Source organism: Strix uralensis, chromosome 10 (genome assembly GCF_047716275.1).
Source record: "Strix uralensis isolate ZFMK-TIS-50842 chromosome 10, bStrUra1, whole genome shotgun sequence".
Classification (NCBI taxonomy): Eukaryota; Metazoa; Chordata; class Aves; order Strigiformes; family Strigidae; genus Strix; species Strix uralensis.
Window position 1 is genome coordinate 15,313,730 of NC_133981.1, and position 14,731 is coordinate 15,328,460.

General features: G+C 34.8%; 1 protein-coding gene across 9 annotated transcripts in view; it reads left to right on the forward strand.

The window, feature by feature from the left end:
- ARHGEF3 (Rho guanine nucleotide exchange factor 3) overlaps positions 1-12,846 on the forward strand; it is a 141,138-nt gene extending 128,292 nt beyond the window's left edge. For 7 of the 9 annotated variants that reach the window (XM_074879321.1, XM_074879320.1, XM_074879322.1 and 4 more), the window contains 8 exons: positions 247-417; positions 2,191-2,253; positions 2,584-2,680; positions 2,777-2,853; positions 4,364-4,621; positions 6,919-7,089; positions 9,458-9,644; positions 10,589-12,846. In XM_074879321.1, coding sequence (XP_074735422.1) covers positions 247-417; positions 2,191-2,253; positions 2,584-2,680; positions 2,777-2,853; positions 4,364-4,621; positions 6,919-7,089; positions 9,458-9,644; positions 10,589-10,935 — 1,371 coding nt within the window. In that variant the 3' untranslated portion in view covers positions 10,936-12,846. The remainder of the gene's footprint in view (positions 1-246; positions 418-2,190; positions 2,254-2,583; positions 2,681-2,776; positions 2,854-4,363; positions 4,622-6,918; positions 7,090-9,457; positions 9,645-10,588) is intronic. The other 2 variants (XM_074879328.1, XM_074879329.1) reach the window with 1 other exon arrangement.
- The last annotated feature ends 1,885 nt before the right edge of the window (positions 12,847-14,731 follow it).

Below are 14,731 nucleotides of genomic sequence, written 5' to 3' on the forward strand. Positions count from 1 at the left end.
TTTTAAACATGTTGAAAATAGGGCATGGACATAGTTCGCTGCAGGAATGAAAGTACTGACCTTCCATAAAGATGTATTATAATTTTCTTACATTCCCAGTACTAAACATTGCTATTAAGTTCACAGTAAAAACTAATTAGATAATGTTTGGTTGTTGTACTGAACTATGTATGTGAATTCCTTAGAAAAAAATGCGTAAAGTGAAACTGTTCTAACAGTAAAAACTCTTCTTCTATATATTTCTAGCGTTCTATCAGTTTCCGTAGTGACAGTCGCCCAGATCTGTTCAGTCCGCGACCATGGTCTCGAAATATGCCCCCTGCTAACACAAAACGGAGAGGCAGCAAACTGTGGAGTGAGACCTTTGATGTTTGTGTCAATCACATGCTTACATCTAAAGAAATCAAGCGTCAAGAGGTATAACTTTTTTTACCAATAAATTTCATGTTCAAAAGCCATCTTTAAGGCATGGAGTTGAGGAATGCTAGTAGGCATTAGGATAGCACTTGAAGCTTTCCTGAAATTAAACAGAACATCACCACCTCCACTAGAAGCAGAATTCCATCCACAGTCTTTATCATTCAAGCTGTATTAGATTAATATATTCTTTTTTAAAATCAGCTCATCAGATTTCCTTAATAAATGTGGAGTTACTAGGATATATTGTACTGTGATTGGCTGCATGAGTGTACAGGTTCTGTATGCCAGTTTCTGTAGTGATAGTTGATATTTGGATGTTCCATTTTGTTGTTCTAGTAATGATAGATAAGCATGCTATTTCAGGAACAGGTATTCATCAAGTGATATGTACGCACAGAAATGCACAATCATTTCCCTTGTTGGAAAAGAGTGTCTTTGAGGAAATTTTAAGTGCTAGAAAGATGAAATATGATGGAAAGAGGTATGTTCCAAAGCAAAAAGAGTACATTAGTGGTTTTAATGTGTTGTACATGGCAAATTCTAAACAGTTTGTGTTACAGCCAATGACAGAGCTCCTTTGGAGTCAGGACTATTTTTTTTTCCTAAAGAAATTTCTCGCAGTATCAACAAAGTTTATAACAATCTCTCTGAGAATTCTTCAGGGACTGAGTCATAAATCAAACAGCAGTAACATCAAGCATTTCTTGTGCAGATTTTAACATTGTACAAGAATTCATAGGAAATAACTTTTAAAATTGAGAACTTCAAAGGCAGATTATTGAAAAATAAACTGTAGAAACTGTTTGTCTAGTGTAACAGTCATTACTGTGTTGGGGCAGAAGCCAGGACCCTTCAAAAAGCCCAAATAAATGAGCTGTATTCCAGGAAGTTTTGCATGAGGGTTCTGCTGTATATTGGTTCCCATACTCCATGCCTCAACAGAATATCTGAACTGCTTCACGTGTGTGCTGTCAGTTAACTCACACTATGGCAAGCTTTCCACATGTGCATATTATCAAGCTAGGAGAATCTGCAGTAGCTGAAGATGTTCTTCCGGGATTTATGCAGGTTGAAAACCTTGACTGTAAAATTAGTAATTCTAACTGACCAAAATGCTCTTAACTTTTACTGTTCCCCAGTTTAGAATGAAATCATACAATAAGCAAATAAATGGTATTTCGGTAAGTTAGTGTATTAGGTTGGTGATTATTTTTAATCTGCCAGCTTTAAAGTCTCAAATCTGTTTCAAGAGAAGTAACTAACATCAGCCAACAGTTGAGCTCAGCCTTCCTAACAAAAAAATGAACTGGTACCAAAATAAAAGTGCCCACTACCAAAGAAATGTTTTAAAGAAGATCTGTCTTTTACTTACTAGACTACCTGGAACTTTTACCACTGCATGTGTTAAAACGGAACACAACAAACTCCTATGCAAATAGTTGTATAAACAGTTAAGTTACAGTTGAGTCAAAATATCACACTGAAAATAGCTTCCCCATCTGGAAACACATCCGTTTGAAAAAAAAAATTAATTCTGTGGCTATGTCAGATAAGCGTTTTATGAACAATCTGATATAGCGCTGTTCAAAAAAATACTGTGCATGATTCTGTAGCTATGGAATAAAGCCTTACTTTATTTCTGCAATTAGGTTTACTAGAGAAGTTCTGATACATGGTATTAAGACAGCTGTTCAGAATATAACATCAACTCAACAAGTTGCGTATTGATTAAATAAAGATATTTTATAATATTTGTGTCTCTCTTTATAGGCTATCTTTGAACTTTCTCAGGGAGAAGAAGACTTGATAGAAGATCTGAAGTTAGCAAAAAAGGTATGTTTTTTTTTTAAGAAACATAACAAACAGTATTCATTGGTTCATACCACTTTTAAAATAACCCTTGCTTTTTATAATTACTAAGACAGTAAGATGGGGAAAAAACCCAAAACATATTTCTATCTTCCCATTCTTCCCGAAACACTTAAATATGCTGCTTTCATTTTTTTAAAGTATGAAATTGATAGTTTAAGATATGATTATGAAACTTTAAAATATTCTCAGCAATTGGTCTGTTTTTACTTACAGGGAGCTTTAAATGCTGTCACTATTTTTTCAACTACCAATGATGTATTAATTACAGAGCTCCCCTTTTTTTGTTTTCAGGCTTATCATGACCCAATGCTTAAACTTTCCATAATGACAGAACAAGAGTTGAACCAGATCTTTGGAACATTGGACTCTCTAATTCCTCTACATGAAGGTAAAACTCAAATAGTCTTTGCATTACTATCGCACATGGATTTATAGTCATCTGGTCATTAAGTGAAGTTTCTTTTCTTTTTTTAATCATGATCAGATCTTCTTAGGCGACTTCAAGAAGTCAGGAAACCTGATGGATCAACAGAACATGTTGGCCATATCCTTGTGGGTTGGGTAAGGCAGAGTTTTTAATCAATTTCGGGACTTTAGTTTGGAGCTGCAGCATAGTTTTTATCAGACAATTTCCTTTCCATATCTAGCATAGCATGTCAAAAATACATTCTCAAAGTGTTTTTAAAAGGTAAGGCAACTATTTAGGGACATAATGGAATATTTCCCTCTTTTCAGGGATTTACCATTAAAAGATTCAGACTAGGATGTTGCTTTTAAAGCTTTTGCTATTCAGGAGACAAGCAGTATTTAATATGCTTTAAACAAAAATCAAGAGTCAGACTAAAGTTTGTCTGATGTAGATAATTTGAGAATCTGCCCCCATTTGTATTCTGGTTTCTAGGGAAATGAAGCTTGAACAGTCACATTGTGTAAAGGCAGCCTGTAGTTATTTTGGAATGTCAGTCTGTTCCAGTCAAGGTAACAGGTAGTTGTTAGTGCTGTCGAAGATACTAATTTTCTAGAAGTTTGTTACAATAAGACAGACAGGGATACAAGAGCAATGCTATTGCTGCCCTGCAAAAGAAAAAGTTAGTAAATCCACATTCACCAGTATCCAACAACATAAACACTGAAAATAGCTTTTATTAGTTCTGTTGATGATAAAATTGCTCATTATATTAAAGAAGAGGTATTTTTTAAAGGATTTAGATATGTGAAAAGTTTATTTGTAAGTATATGTAAGTAATGAAATCTAGCAGGAAAAAAAGGGCTTGAAGTTTTTAAGGGATTAGGTGATAACATTTAGCAGCTCTGTGTGAAAGAGTGGTCTATTGTAAATAAGAGAAACATGATCACTGCTGGTAACTAATTCAGATAGTTAATGATAAACTTGTGTCAAAAATTATCTCTGTTTTTCTTTGCATAAAGTAATTTTAAATATATTTATTTTCTGGTGTGTTTGAACACCAGTGAAGTTCTCTTGTTCCTAATATTTCCAAGTCTAATTTCCTTTGTTGAAGACTTTACATATAATTGTGTGTTAATATAGCAGTTTTTATAAATGGATAGATTGTTCTAATCAATATACAAGCTGGCTTTTCTCAGATTTAAGGCACGGTTTTGACATCTTAGTTTGGTCAAGGTTCTCAAGGGCAATACAGAAGTTTGACTATAGAAGTTTGCTTATCTAAAAAAGGCCAGGTTTGGGAGTACTCATTCCTAGGCTTTTATTTCCATTCATAATTAAAATGACTTCTGTGTTAAACTGTTTTCTTCACTAAGTAGTGTTCAGTCTGAAGTCATGGATGTTTTTAATGCTTTGGAATAATATTGGAGATCTCTAGGAACTGAGAGATGAGCTAGCGCCTCTAAATGATTTAAATGATGAACGAGGTGATCAGAGGACCCTTGTAAACCTTATGTATGTTGGAAACATTATCATCAATAAATTGGGGATAATCTCCAGTTAAAGGTTCTCAGCATGAGTTTTGACATCCTGAATCATGTGAAACTTTTGGTGTAGCAAACTGTGCTTTGTTTCAGCTGCAGAATAATTTATTCTTTTTCTCAGCTTCCATGCCTGAACTCCTATGACAGCTACTGCAGCAATCAAGTAGCAGCCAAAGCTTTACTGGATCACAAGAAACAAGATCACAGAGTACAAGATTTCCTACAGCGCTGCTTAGAGTCTCCTTTTAGTCGCAAACTGGACCTTTGGAATTTCCTTGACATCCCAAGAAGCCGTTTGGTTAAATACCCATTACTACTCAGAGAAATTTTGAGACACACACCAAATGATCATCCAGATCAGCAGCACCTTGAAGAAGCTGTGAGTTACTGTTTGGTTTGGGGTGTTTTTAGGAGATTACAGCACTTTTAGCTTACTAATGAGTTAAGGGACACTACATAAAATATGGAAAGGCAAATACTTATATGGGCAGCTGAAACTAATACGTGAAATATCTAGCCCTGCTCCCCCAGTTAAATCCTATTTCAGTAGCAAGGTGATACAAAAAAAAAAGGGAGGGGGGTGGGAGGTGTTTTCCACAGCTCTTGTCTGATCATTGTCATTTTTTATTTACCTTTCAATGTCATTTTCATTCTAATCTAAGCTGGGTAATGTGGAGATTTCTCTTCAGGTTTTAGATCATTTAGCTAAGTTTTATTCCCTGGCTTGAGACCTTACATAACCTCTGAATCTAGATTAATTATCATTTGCAGGAATGTTGCTGAAATTTGCCTTCATTCTGTTTTTTATTCGGAATAGCCTTGCGCTTTCTGAAATAAAACCAGAGGATAAATCCAAAGCTTTAAAACTTCCTTATTAGTAGAAAGGGACCTGATTCAGATATTCAGAAAGGTTTCTAAGGTTTCTGTTCTTTCCCATATATACACACACACACGTATATATTTGCATGTATGCACATATTATTGGATTTTGTATATATCTGGGAGTGCATCAGTTTACTGTAGCAGTTTTGTTTGAAACACACTTCTAAACTAATAAATAAATATCATCAGTATCCTACTGCTTTTGAATAGTATTTAAAGTAAACTTCATTAATATTTTCAGGACCAAATTTATGATTTGCCTAGACTTGAACGTTTTGTACATTTTAGTATTTCTTTGCTGAAATATGACAGCCCTGTTTTTTTGGAAAGTGCACGTTTCTAAACCTGACCACTATTGTTCTGCTATTCCTTCCCCAAATCCCTTGCCCAGATTAACTTCTTTGTTGTAAAATTGGACTACTGTGGTTTAAATTGAAAGCTTGGATACTTGCATTTAGATGTAATCTATAAGGTATATTCTCCCCTTGTGCATATTCTTTTAAATCCAAACAAAAATCATAAATATCTCAAAGAATGCTTTTGCTTATTTCTAAGATTTGCTTTTCTACATAATATCTGGTAATATCTTCTAAAAAATATTTTAAATGCTTTTTTCCAGTGCTTGTATTTGGGAGTTGTTTAACAATATATAGTCAGGATTTTTTTCTTGATATTTCAATAGCCTTATATAGCTTTGTAGTATTCTGCTTCAGCAGAACAGTTTATCTTTGAAGTGATGTATTTCATAAGTTGTATATTTGCCAAGTTAAATTAGGAAACAGAAATTACTCTATGTGGTTGGCTCTTAACGCTGTTTTAAGCTTATGAAGTACATTTGTCTTCCTGTCTGGCAATCTGCTATAAGCACACTGAGCCAAGCTGATCCTGGGATCAGTAGATTCTTGAATTATCTGTTTGGGGATGTATGTCTCAACCCATTTCCCTGCTCCACCCCCAGTTATATAACAGAGGAATTTGATCGGTCTAAGCAATCTATGATCACTGTTAGAGTTTACTGAAATCAACAGAACTTCATATGCACATGCTCAATTAAGGAGCCATATTTTAAGTTTCAGATAAATTGATCTCAGGGACCTTAACGACTGCATAGTATAAGGAAGTTCAAGACAGCGTATTTTTATAGAAAAGGCAAAGCTTTCTTTTTAAGGTTTTTTAAAGTAAAAAGGCAAGATAATTATTACTTTGAATTGTAAAATTGTAGGTATGTGCAAGTAGTGGAATTGTAAAATAAAACCTTATTTCCAGAGGGTAACCTTCATAATGAACAAAAGTTGAAAATTTCTGTTTTGGGCCACTTGCATGTTTTGCAGGATAAAGATCTTGATAGTTCTTCTGTTTCTTGTTCTCTGCTATGATGCATCAGTTTTCAGAGAATTATAATCCATTTTAAATAAACATTTTTAAGGCAGGTTGTTTGTCCTGTGTCATTTATTGGCACATTTCAGCTGACAAAAACATATCTCCGATTATATTTCTTAACATCTGTTTATCTTAATCCCGCCTGTTTCCGTTTGATATAAAGAGCTAAATACCAGATTTTAAGCCATTGTTAGAAACAATGATAAAACCAAGAAGAAAAGAATCTTTGTACACGGTAGTCTGCTTAATTCTATTGCAAATATTAATACTCTTAGAAACTGGTCTGCAAAAAATTCATGGAACGTATGATGTAAATTAAGATGTATTTTCTTGTAGCTACAGTTCAAATTACTAGGAGATAGCTCTGAATATTGGACTGTCTAAAGTTCATGTGTTTTCATTGTTTCTCTGTAGATAAGTATAATTCAGGGCATAGTGGCTGAAATCAACATAAAGACTGGTGAATCTGAATGTCAGTATTACAAAGAGAGACTTATTTATCTTGAAGAAGGCCAAAGGGATTCATTGATTGACAATTCACGTGTTGTATGTTGTCATGGTGAACTGAAGAACAACAGGGGAGTGGTAAGGAACAAATATTTTGTCATAAATACCTTTTTAAGATATTTTTATTTTGCATGACAGGTAAAAGCTGTGACTATACATACAGAAATGTCACCCTCTCATATGTAGGAAGTTGAAAAATATTAACTGTTATATATAACACTGATTTTTTTTGTTAGCAGTCAAATATCTGCATATGGAGATAATAAGCTTACATGTGTCTCTCTTAAGGGGACCTAACAATATCCTGGATAAATTGTAATCTGATAAATTTCAGTAAAACTTGCAGGGAAGAAAAGCAAATTAGAAATTTCTGGTCTCAGAGACATGGTAGTAATGACACACAAAATATACTAACAAATTTTAAATCTGTCAAAGGCTGTGGTTAATTTATTCACCATAGAAATTAGGTACTTGATACTGCAAATTCCAGTCTCCAGGAGTCTGCACTATTGATAAGTGTCATATGCTGAGCTTTCAGTTTTAAAAAAAACAAAAAAACCAAACCAACAACAACAACAAAACCCACAAAAACAAACACCACCACCACCCCCCAAACCCATGTAGATTAGTAGAGATGTTAATAGAAGAGAAACCAGTCATGGACAAACAATGAAAAAAGATCTTTTTCTTATTAACTGAGCTTATGAAAGTTTTATTAAAAAACCTAACAAAGTAAGCAGGATTCTAACTGTATTTTTCTGCACTGGGAGTGCCTCTATTTAGCATGTTTATGCATACAATAGAAGGATCATGTTTTACCATACGGCTGAGATGGAAAGATAAAATGGCTGCTGTTTTCTGGTTCACCTGATAAAGATCAGGCCGGCAGTTAATGTATAGCAAACTAGCAGGAAGAAACTGGCACTTTCATCTTTCTAATGAACTTTCTTTATTCCATCCACGCTACCCCTGCCTTTCTTTGGTAGCATAACACTAAGTATATAATTATTTTCAATTTATGAACAGTATTTAAAATTCCCCATCATTTTTGGGAGGTTTCCACAGTGATGTATTCCTTGAATACAACTGACAGTGTGGGGTATTTTTATGTTTGTGCATTTCTTTGATTTGGGGTGAAAAACAGATCATTTATATCTACCTGCTAGTACAGAGTATTAGCTTTTGCAGCAAATAAGAGATCTCATCATTGAAAGGAGTTTCATGTGACTTCCACTAAAACCAGCCATAACAAAGCTTTACATTATGAAGAATCTGCCACATTTTGTGGATGATAGATTGAAAACTGAGTTTCAAAATAAACAAGGTATTTTTCCTGCACATTTAGAATATTAAAAACAAACAAACAAACCAAACCCCACCAACCCTACCTAACATGCAAACGTCCATACCTGTATACACCTCAGGTCTTTTATCTCACACATTTGTGCTTTCACATTTCATTCATATGAGAAGGTAGCCATTTGCTGAATATATAAACTGAAACACATAATGGATAGACTCTACCAGACTCTGCACAGAATCTCTGTTAATACCGAAGAGGACAGCACTGCAGAATAAGGAACAAACTATTCACGGATATAAAATGAGGCATCTGTTGTGGAAAAATAGAATGAAGATTAACTTTTTCAATATCGGAAAACTGCCAAGGCATATTGGGAAATGTTTCTGCTATAATTACTCTTTCATTATAGTCTTCTGAAAACATGAGCTACTGGAAGATGGGACAGTGAGCTAAATGGATCTGAAGCTCTATCTTGTTTTAAAACTGCAAATAATGCTTCCATTTATATTTAGTCAGGTGAACTTTAGAAGCAAAGAATAGTTGATTGGGAAGAAAATTTTGGCTGTGAAAAACAAAAAATTCATTTCAGTGAAGTGAAATGAATTTAAAATTTCAGTTTATTATTGGAAGCCACTGGAGGTTGAAAAATGTGAGGAGAAACAGAATTTAAAGATGATAACAGGTGACTTGTGCTACCCAGGAGCGAAAGTAATTTTCTGAGCTTCAGAGAGCTGTGGTGAAGCTGATTGTGCACAGCATGTGAATTGTAAAAAGATTGCTCATAATTGTTCATTGAAAATACTTGGATGAATAAGATTAGTACACAGGCAATAAAGTGGGTGTCAGAAAGAAGAATGCGTATAAGCATGCACATTTCAAGGTCCCAACACTAAAAGATTAATTAGGATCATGACATAAGAAACTGAGAAGAGGACAGGAAAAATAATTTTAGAAGTTTTTAAATTCTTGTATTTACGTACTTATATGCTGTTGCGCCATAAGACTTTTAAATAGTGGGAAGAGAGGAATATTTATTTTAACTGTTGAAAACACAAGGCTGTAACATACTAGACTTTAAATACATTTGGTTTAATGATGTTTTAAAAAAGGAGTAATGCTTTATTATTTATCCATTTTTAATAGAAACTGCACGTCTTCCTGTTTGAAGAAGTGTTGGTGATTACTCGAGCTATCACCCATAACGAACAGCTCTGCTACCAGCTGTATCGGCAGCCAATTCCAGTGAGGGAGCTTGTGCTAGAAGACTTGCAAGATGGAGAGGTGCGATTGGGTGGATCCATACGTGGTGCATTCAGCAACAATGAGAGAAGTATGAGTACACCTTTTTTTATTTGCTCATATAGGATCATTAGAACTTAAGACACCTCCCAATGAGACATCAGAATGTTTTCTCTAAAATTCATGTTATCTATATCCAACACCTTGATTTGTATTTTAAACTGGTTTATTATGTTATAACTTGCTTCTTTTAGATTGTTTCTCAAAGCTCACCATATTGGGGTTTCTCCACACACCTGCTTCTGTACTGAATTGAGAAGGGAACAATGTGTAGAATGTAGTGGCAAACCCAAAAAATTATAAGCAAGTATATTTTGAAATCTTAAGCTTTAGCTGTTATGACTTTCCTTATATTATGGAGACATTGATTGCTATTCCCTGAGTCTTTCAGCTGACAGATAACATCATGCTCAGTGTTAAGACTGTAGCTGTTCATGTTAATGTCAAGGGGTAAGAGTTAATGTCCTTCTAATTAAGCATATTATAAAGATGTTTGTTTCTATTACAAGGGTCCTTTGAAACTCACTTATCTTGTGAAAACTTTGAGGGTTTTTTATATGTATTTGCTTTATTAGTGAAGTGAATGGAAGAGATGAGGCAATCTCTGGCTGACACAAGAAACAGTATTCAGTGAAGGTTCTGGAAATGTGCTTTGCAGAGAAGTAGGAGAAGAGGTGTTGAAGTGTGGGAGAAGCCTTAATCCTGCTGATTCACATAAAGCTTTATGGGTAGCTCATGCATGGCAGAACCAAAATTGTTTAATCCAGCAATATGAAATTATTAGAAGCGCTTGTGATGTTCTGTGTTCCTGCCCCACAAAAGATACCCAGACTCTTCTCTGTGGTCTGACATGGTATTGGCAGGAAAACACCTTAAGTCAAAGATTTTGCAGATTTTGTTATTTAAATATACTCTTTGATTATAAAATCATTCAGCCAAAGCATTCAGTGTTTTGATATACGTTGTTTCTTTCAGTCAAAAACTTCTTTAGAGTCAGCTTCAAAAATGGATCTCAAAGCCAGACTCACTCACTCCAAGCCAATGACTCCTTCAACAAACAACAGTGGCTTAACTGTATCCGCCAGGCCAAAGAAAAAGTTACATGTGCAGGCAAAGCTGGCGTGCTGAGCTCGGAAACACATTTTCTTTTGTCACCAAATGGAAGCAGAGTACCCCAGGGGGAGACCACGCTCGAGCAAATGGACCAATCGGACTGTGAGTCAGACTGTAGTATGGACACCAGCGAGATCAGCACCGACTGTGAACGTATGGAACAGACAAACTCTTGTGAAAATGAAAAGCAAATAGAAACCAATGTTTGACAAAAACTTACAGTTCATGGAAGAAAATCTCTCTTACCTGTACAGTATTTGCATTCCATACACGGAACCATTTGGAGAAGCACTTTTAAAATGTTTTTTGTGACAACATCAATGCAGTCCTCCTTGTATTCGTACCTATGAGTGTAGTACTGTAACTGCTGATCTGTATAAGCTGGAATCTCTTGCAACTCAAGTCCTGTGATTATATTCCATAAACATCTAAGGTGGATGAAAGAGGTACTTGACCAGTTATTCTCAATGTCCTGCTGTAAACAGAATCTCTAAACTACTGTTTATATATGCATTACATAAAGAATCTTTTCATAATTTTTTAAGTACTTTATTCGCCCTTTAATGCGGCAGCTGAAGATGTGGACTTAATATGGAGTTTCAGGATAGGTATCAAGATAATAAGTTTTCATAAAGGCATGGAAGGAAAAAATAGTTTATTGGAAAAAAGAAAAACACCTATCTGAACTCTTGTGGTATTAAATCAACAAGAACTATAAAAAGCGGGCCATGTAACCAGTGACTCTTTAGGGATTAATTTTTCAAAATGAAGCACTGTCCTAAAATCCAGCAACCAAATTGACTAAAATCTGGTCAGTTAAAGTGGTCAGCATAGTGCTGTGGTTTATTTATCAAAGCATGTAATGCTACAAATAATCAAGTGATAAAAAAAACCAATAACCAAACCTCTACAGCCAGCACTGAATTAAATGAAATGCTGAGAATACTGGGTATTTGTAAATAAGCCGGTAGCTTGCTTTCAGTGCCATATATATATATATATATATATTATCCCAAACAGGATAAGAGTGGAAAAAAGCTTTTGCTTGTGAATAGGCCCTCTTCAGCATTTTGCACTCCACTGACCTCCACTGTTGGTTTTAAACACCACTAAACTAATGTTAAAACATTTAATTTTCTGTAAATGTCTGTTTACAATTACATGTAGTTGGTTTTTAAACTAAGTGATGATTTTTTATCAGTGGTGCTCTACAAATACCCTATGGAATTATGTAGAGAAACAAAAAGGGAATTGCTTTTCCTTTAAGATGTATTACATCCTTTATACTTTTCTCAAGTTTGTTTTAAAAGTTTTTGTTGCATTTAATCTCATGCTGTAATTGGAAATGTTACTGTGTTTTCTGGTGGCTGATTTAATCTACTCATTATGATGAGAAGGAGACGAGTCACGTAAATGCAGTCTAAACCACTCAGTTCAACATCTTGTTTCTTTTCAGGAATCCCTGGGTAGTATTTTATTTCTTAGTATAAGAAATAATGCCAGTGCTGTATGGCAAGCTATGAAAATGATATATTAATAAATATAAGAGATCCTTGATATTACACAAGATAACACGTGCAAAGTACTTATAACAACAAAAATAGAAAAACTTCTAAGTTATTGCCAAAACTATTTTTCTTGTGTTCTACAAGTTTACAGAAAATTTACTGTCAAGTATCTTGCATATATATATGCTGATGTGCATTACAGAAATTGGTGTGACAAGATGATAAACAGTGTAAACCAAGGTATTTTTATTTTTTAAAGAAAATGTCATTTTTACCCTATAGAACATATTTCTGTATTTATAGTTTTTCAAAAAAGTCAATTTTCTGTTCTGTTTCAGGCTTTGTAATTTATTTCAACTGCTTCATTTTTAGAGCTGAATGAGTATGACAGAGAAGATGAGAGAAAGAAAAAAAAATGCAAAAGAAAAGGCATAGGAAAGCATATTAGATGATGAACCATTTTTGTAAAACCTGTTCATCGAAACGTTTAAAAAGAGCGAAAAGCATGTAGTGTTCAGCTAGAGAAGAAAGAATGAATGTGTGTATTGACTTTTTTTTAATAATAGCCTTAAACTTCTCTGGAAGCATTTCAAATAAATTACATTAAACCATTTTGATTTTTATTTGGTTTGGTTAGTTGTGCAAGACTACAAAAAGAGTGCAGCTGTGCACAGTGAGGCTTAACATATGTGACCAACGCTTAAGTTTTGGTTCTTCTGGAAGTGTTACATATTTGGATCTAATTTGCTAGATACAAAATAGTAAAAAAGAAACAAGTCACTGCACTCAATTCAGCACATTCCCCAAACTTTTGTAGTATATAATCAATTTAGTAAGTGGGACAAAAAATTAACATCCTGCCATTAGTTTCTTTCTCCTGATTCCTTGTGGGTCGCATATCTACTAAATATATATTATTCCAAAACACTGCGATGATGAATTTGGGGGCATGTAAACCAACCAGCCAGTGATCTCAGAAGATTAATTTACATTTGTTTACTATTGTTTAGCAACCCACTTAGCATCATGTTCAAAATGCTGCAGTGCAAGTGTTTGAGTTTTGCTTTGTACTTGACATGCACTTAGCTACTGATTTGATCTAAGAAAGCTTAATAATGTTTTTTTCAAATCAAGGAACAAGCCTTCCAGTTTAAGAATACTGATATCATTCTGGATTTGATTAGCTTGTTTTGGTTCTAGCACTTTTAAAATGTCACTGCTTTTGAAAGATTGACTTTCGATAGGGGTGGAGGGCTGGGGTGGTCATGAACGATGAAATGTACCAAAAAGGATGGGCAAAATGTAAAACGATGAATGTAAAGTAAGGAGGACAAGTAATATAAGTAAATATGTCAAAGTGGTCATCATGGTTAGTAATCCTGGTGTCAGCAGAATGGAGTCTTAAGAAGTTGTAGCAGTGAACTGGCATGCGTACTGCAGCTGTGCAGTACGCGTAGGCCTCTGCGTGATTCTTATGCAGAGAATTGCTTCCGATTTCTCAGGTCACCTACCATTGCATGTACAGTGCTTCCACTAATGAGACAGTTCAAAGCTGTGTTAATTGTTGTATTGGATCTCAAATCACTCCTGCCTCAGATGGAAGAATAGTGCCATGGCAAAAAGGTGAATGAGAACAGGTGGAGCGTGTAAAAAAACCGCAAAGTAATAAAGGTAAAGCATAGATTGTCTTGACTGAGAAAGAAAGGTAAGTAAAGAGATTGCCCTTGAACTGTATGGGTCCTCTGAGACTATAAAAGAAAATGTAACTGTCTGTGGTCTTTGGTGTCCTAGATTTGGTCTGCAGGACTGAAAAGAACTATGTAAGGATGAATGCCTATCTCCTGGAGTACAAAGGGCTGCTATGAGACACCAGGAGCACTTAGTGTAAAATCTGTGAAGCTCAGTACCAGGGACTCAATTGCCAGAATCTGGGTAAAGGACAGGCCCAAAGTTGAACTTGAAGGTAGAGGAAGTATTTCTCAGTGGTGACTCCTATTCAGCATGACCCACTTGAACCAGGGATAGTGCCTTAGGAATGCCTCTGCAGTAGTGGGAACCAGGTTTCTTGAGATTTCACAGAAGTTCCTAGAATTTGAAAGAAACATCAAAACTTTTAGATACCTGTTTAATGGATTGCTGTTTTTGAAAAAGTTGATGTTTTATGGTGACACTGTCTGGCACTTAACGTACAGTCTTGATTCTGAGGATCTAACAGAGCCAGAGACTTGAGTTCTACATGTATGGAAGAAGAGTTGTTTCCTTTGAATAGGGGGTTCCAGATCAAGAATGGACAGTTCTTCCATATTTAATGCTTACTCATGAATACTGATTTTAAAATACTGTAATCTGTTCTACAGGTTGATGCTGCCATCTACTGGAAAAATTGCATATTTTTAGAGCTGATTTGATTACATTTAAAAATATTTTAAGATATTAAATATATGAATAATTAGAAAATGAAAGTATTTTAAAAAATACGAGTAGATATTTTCAGACT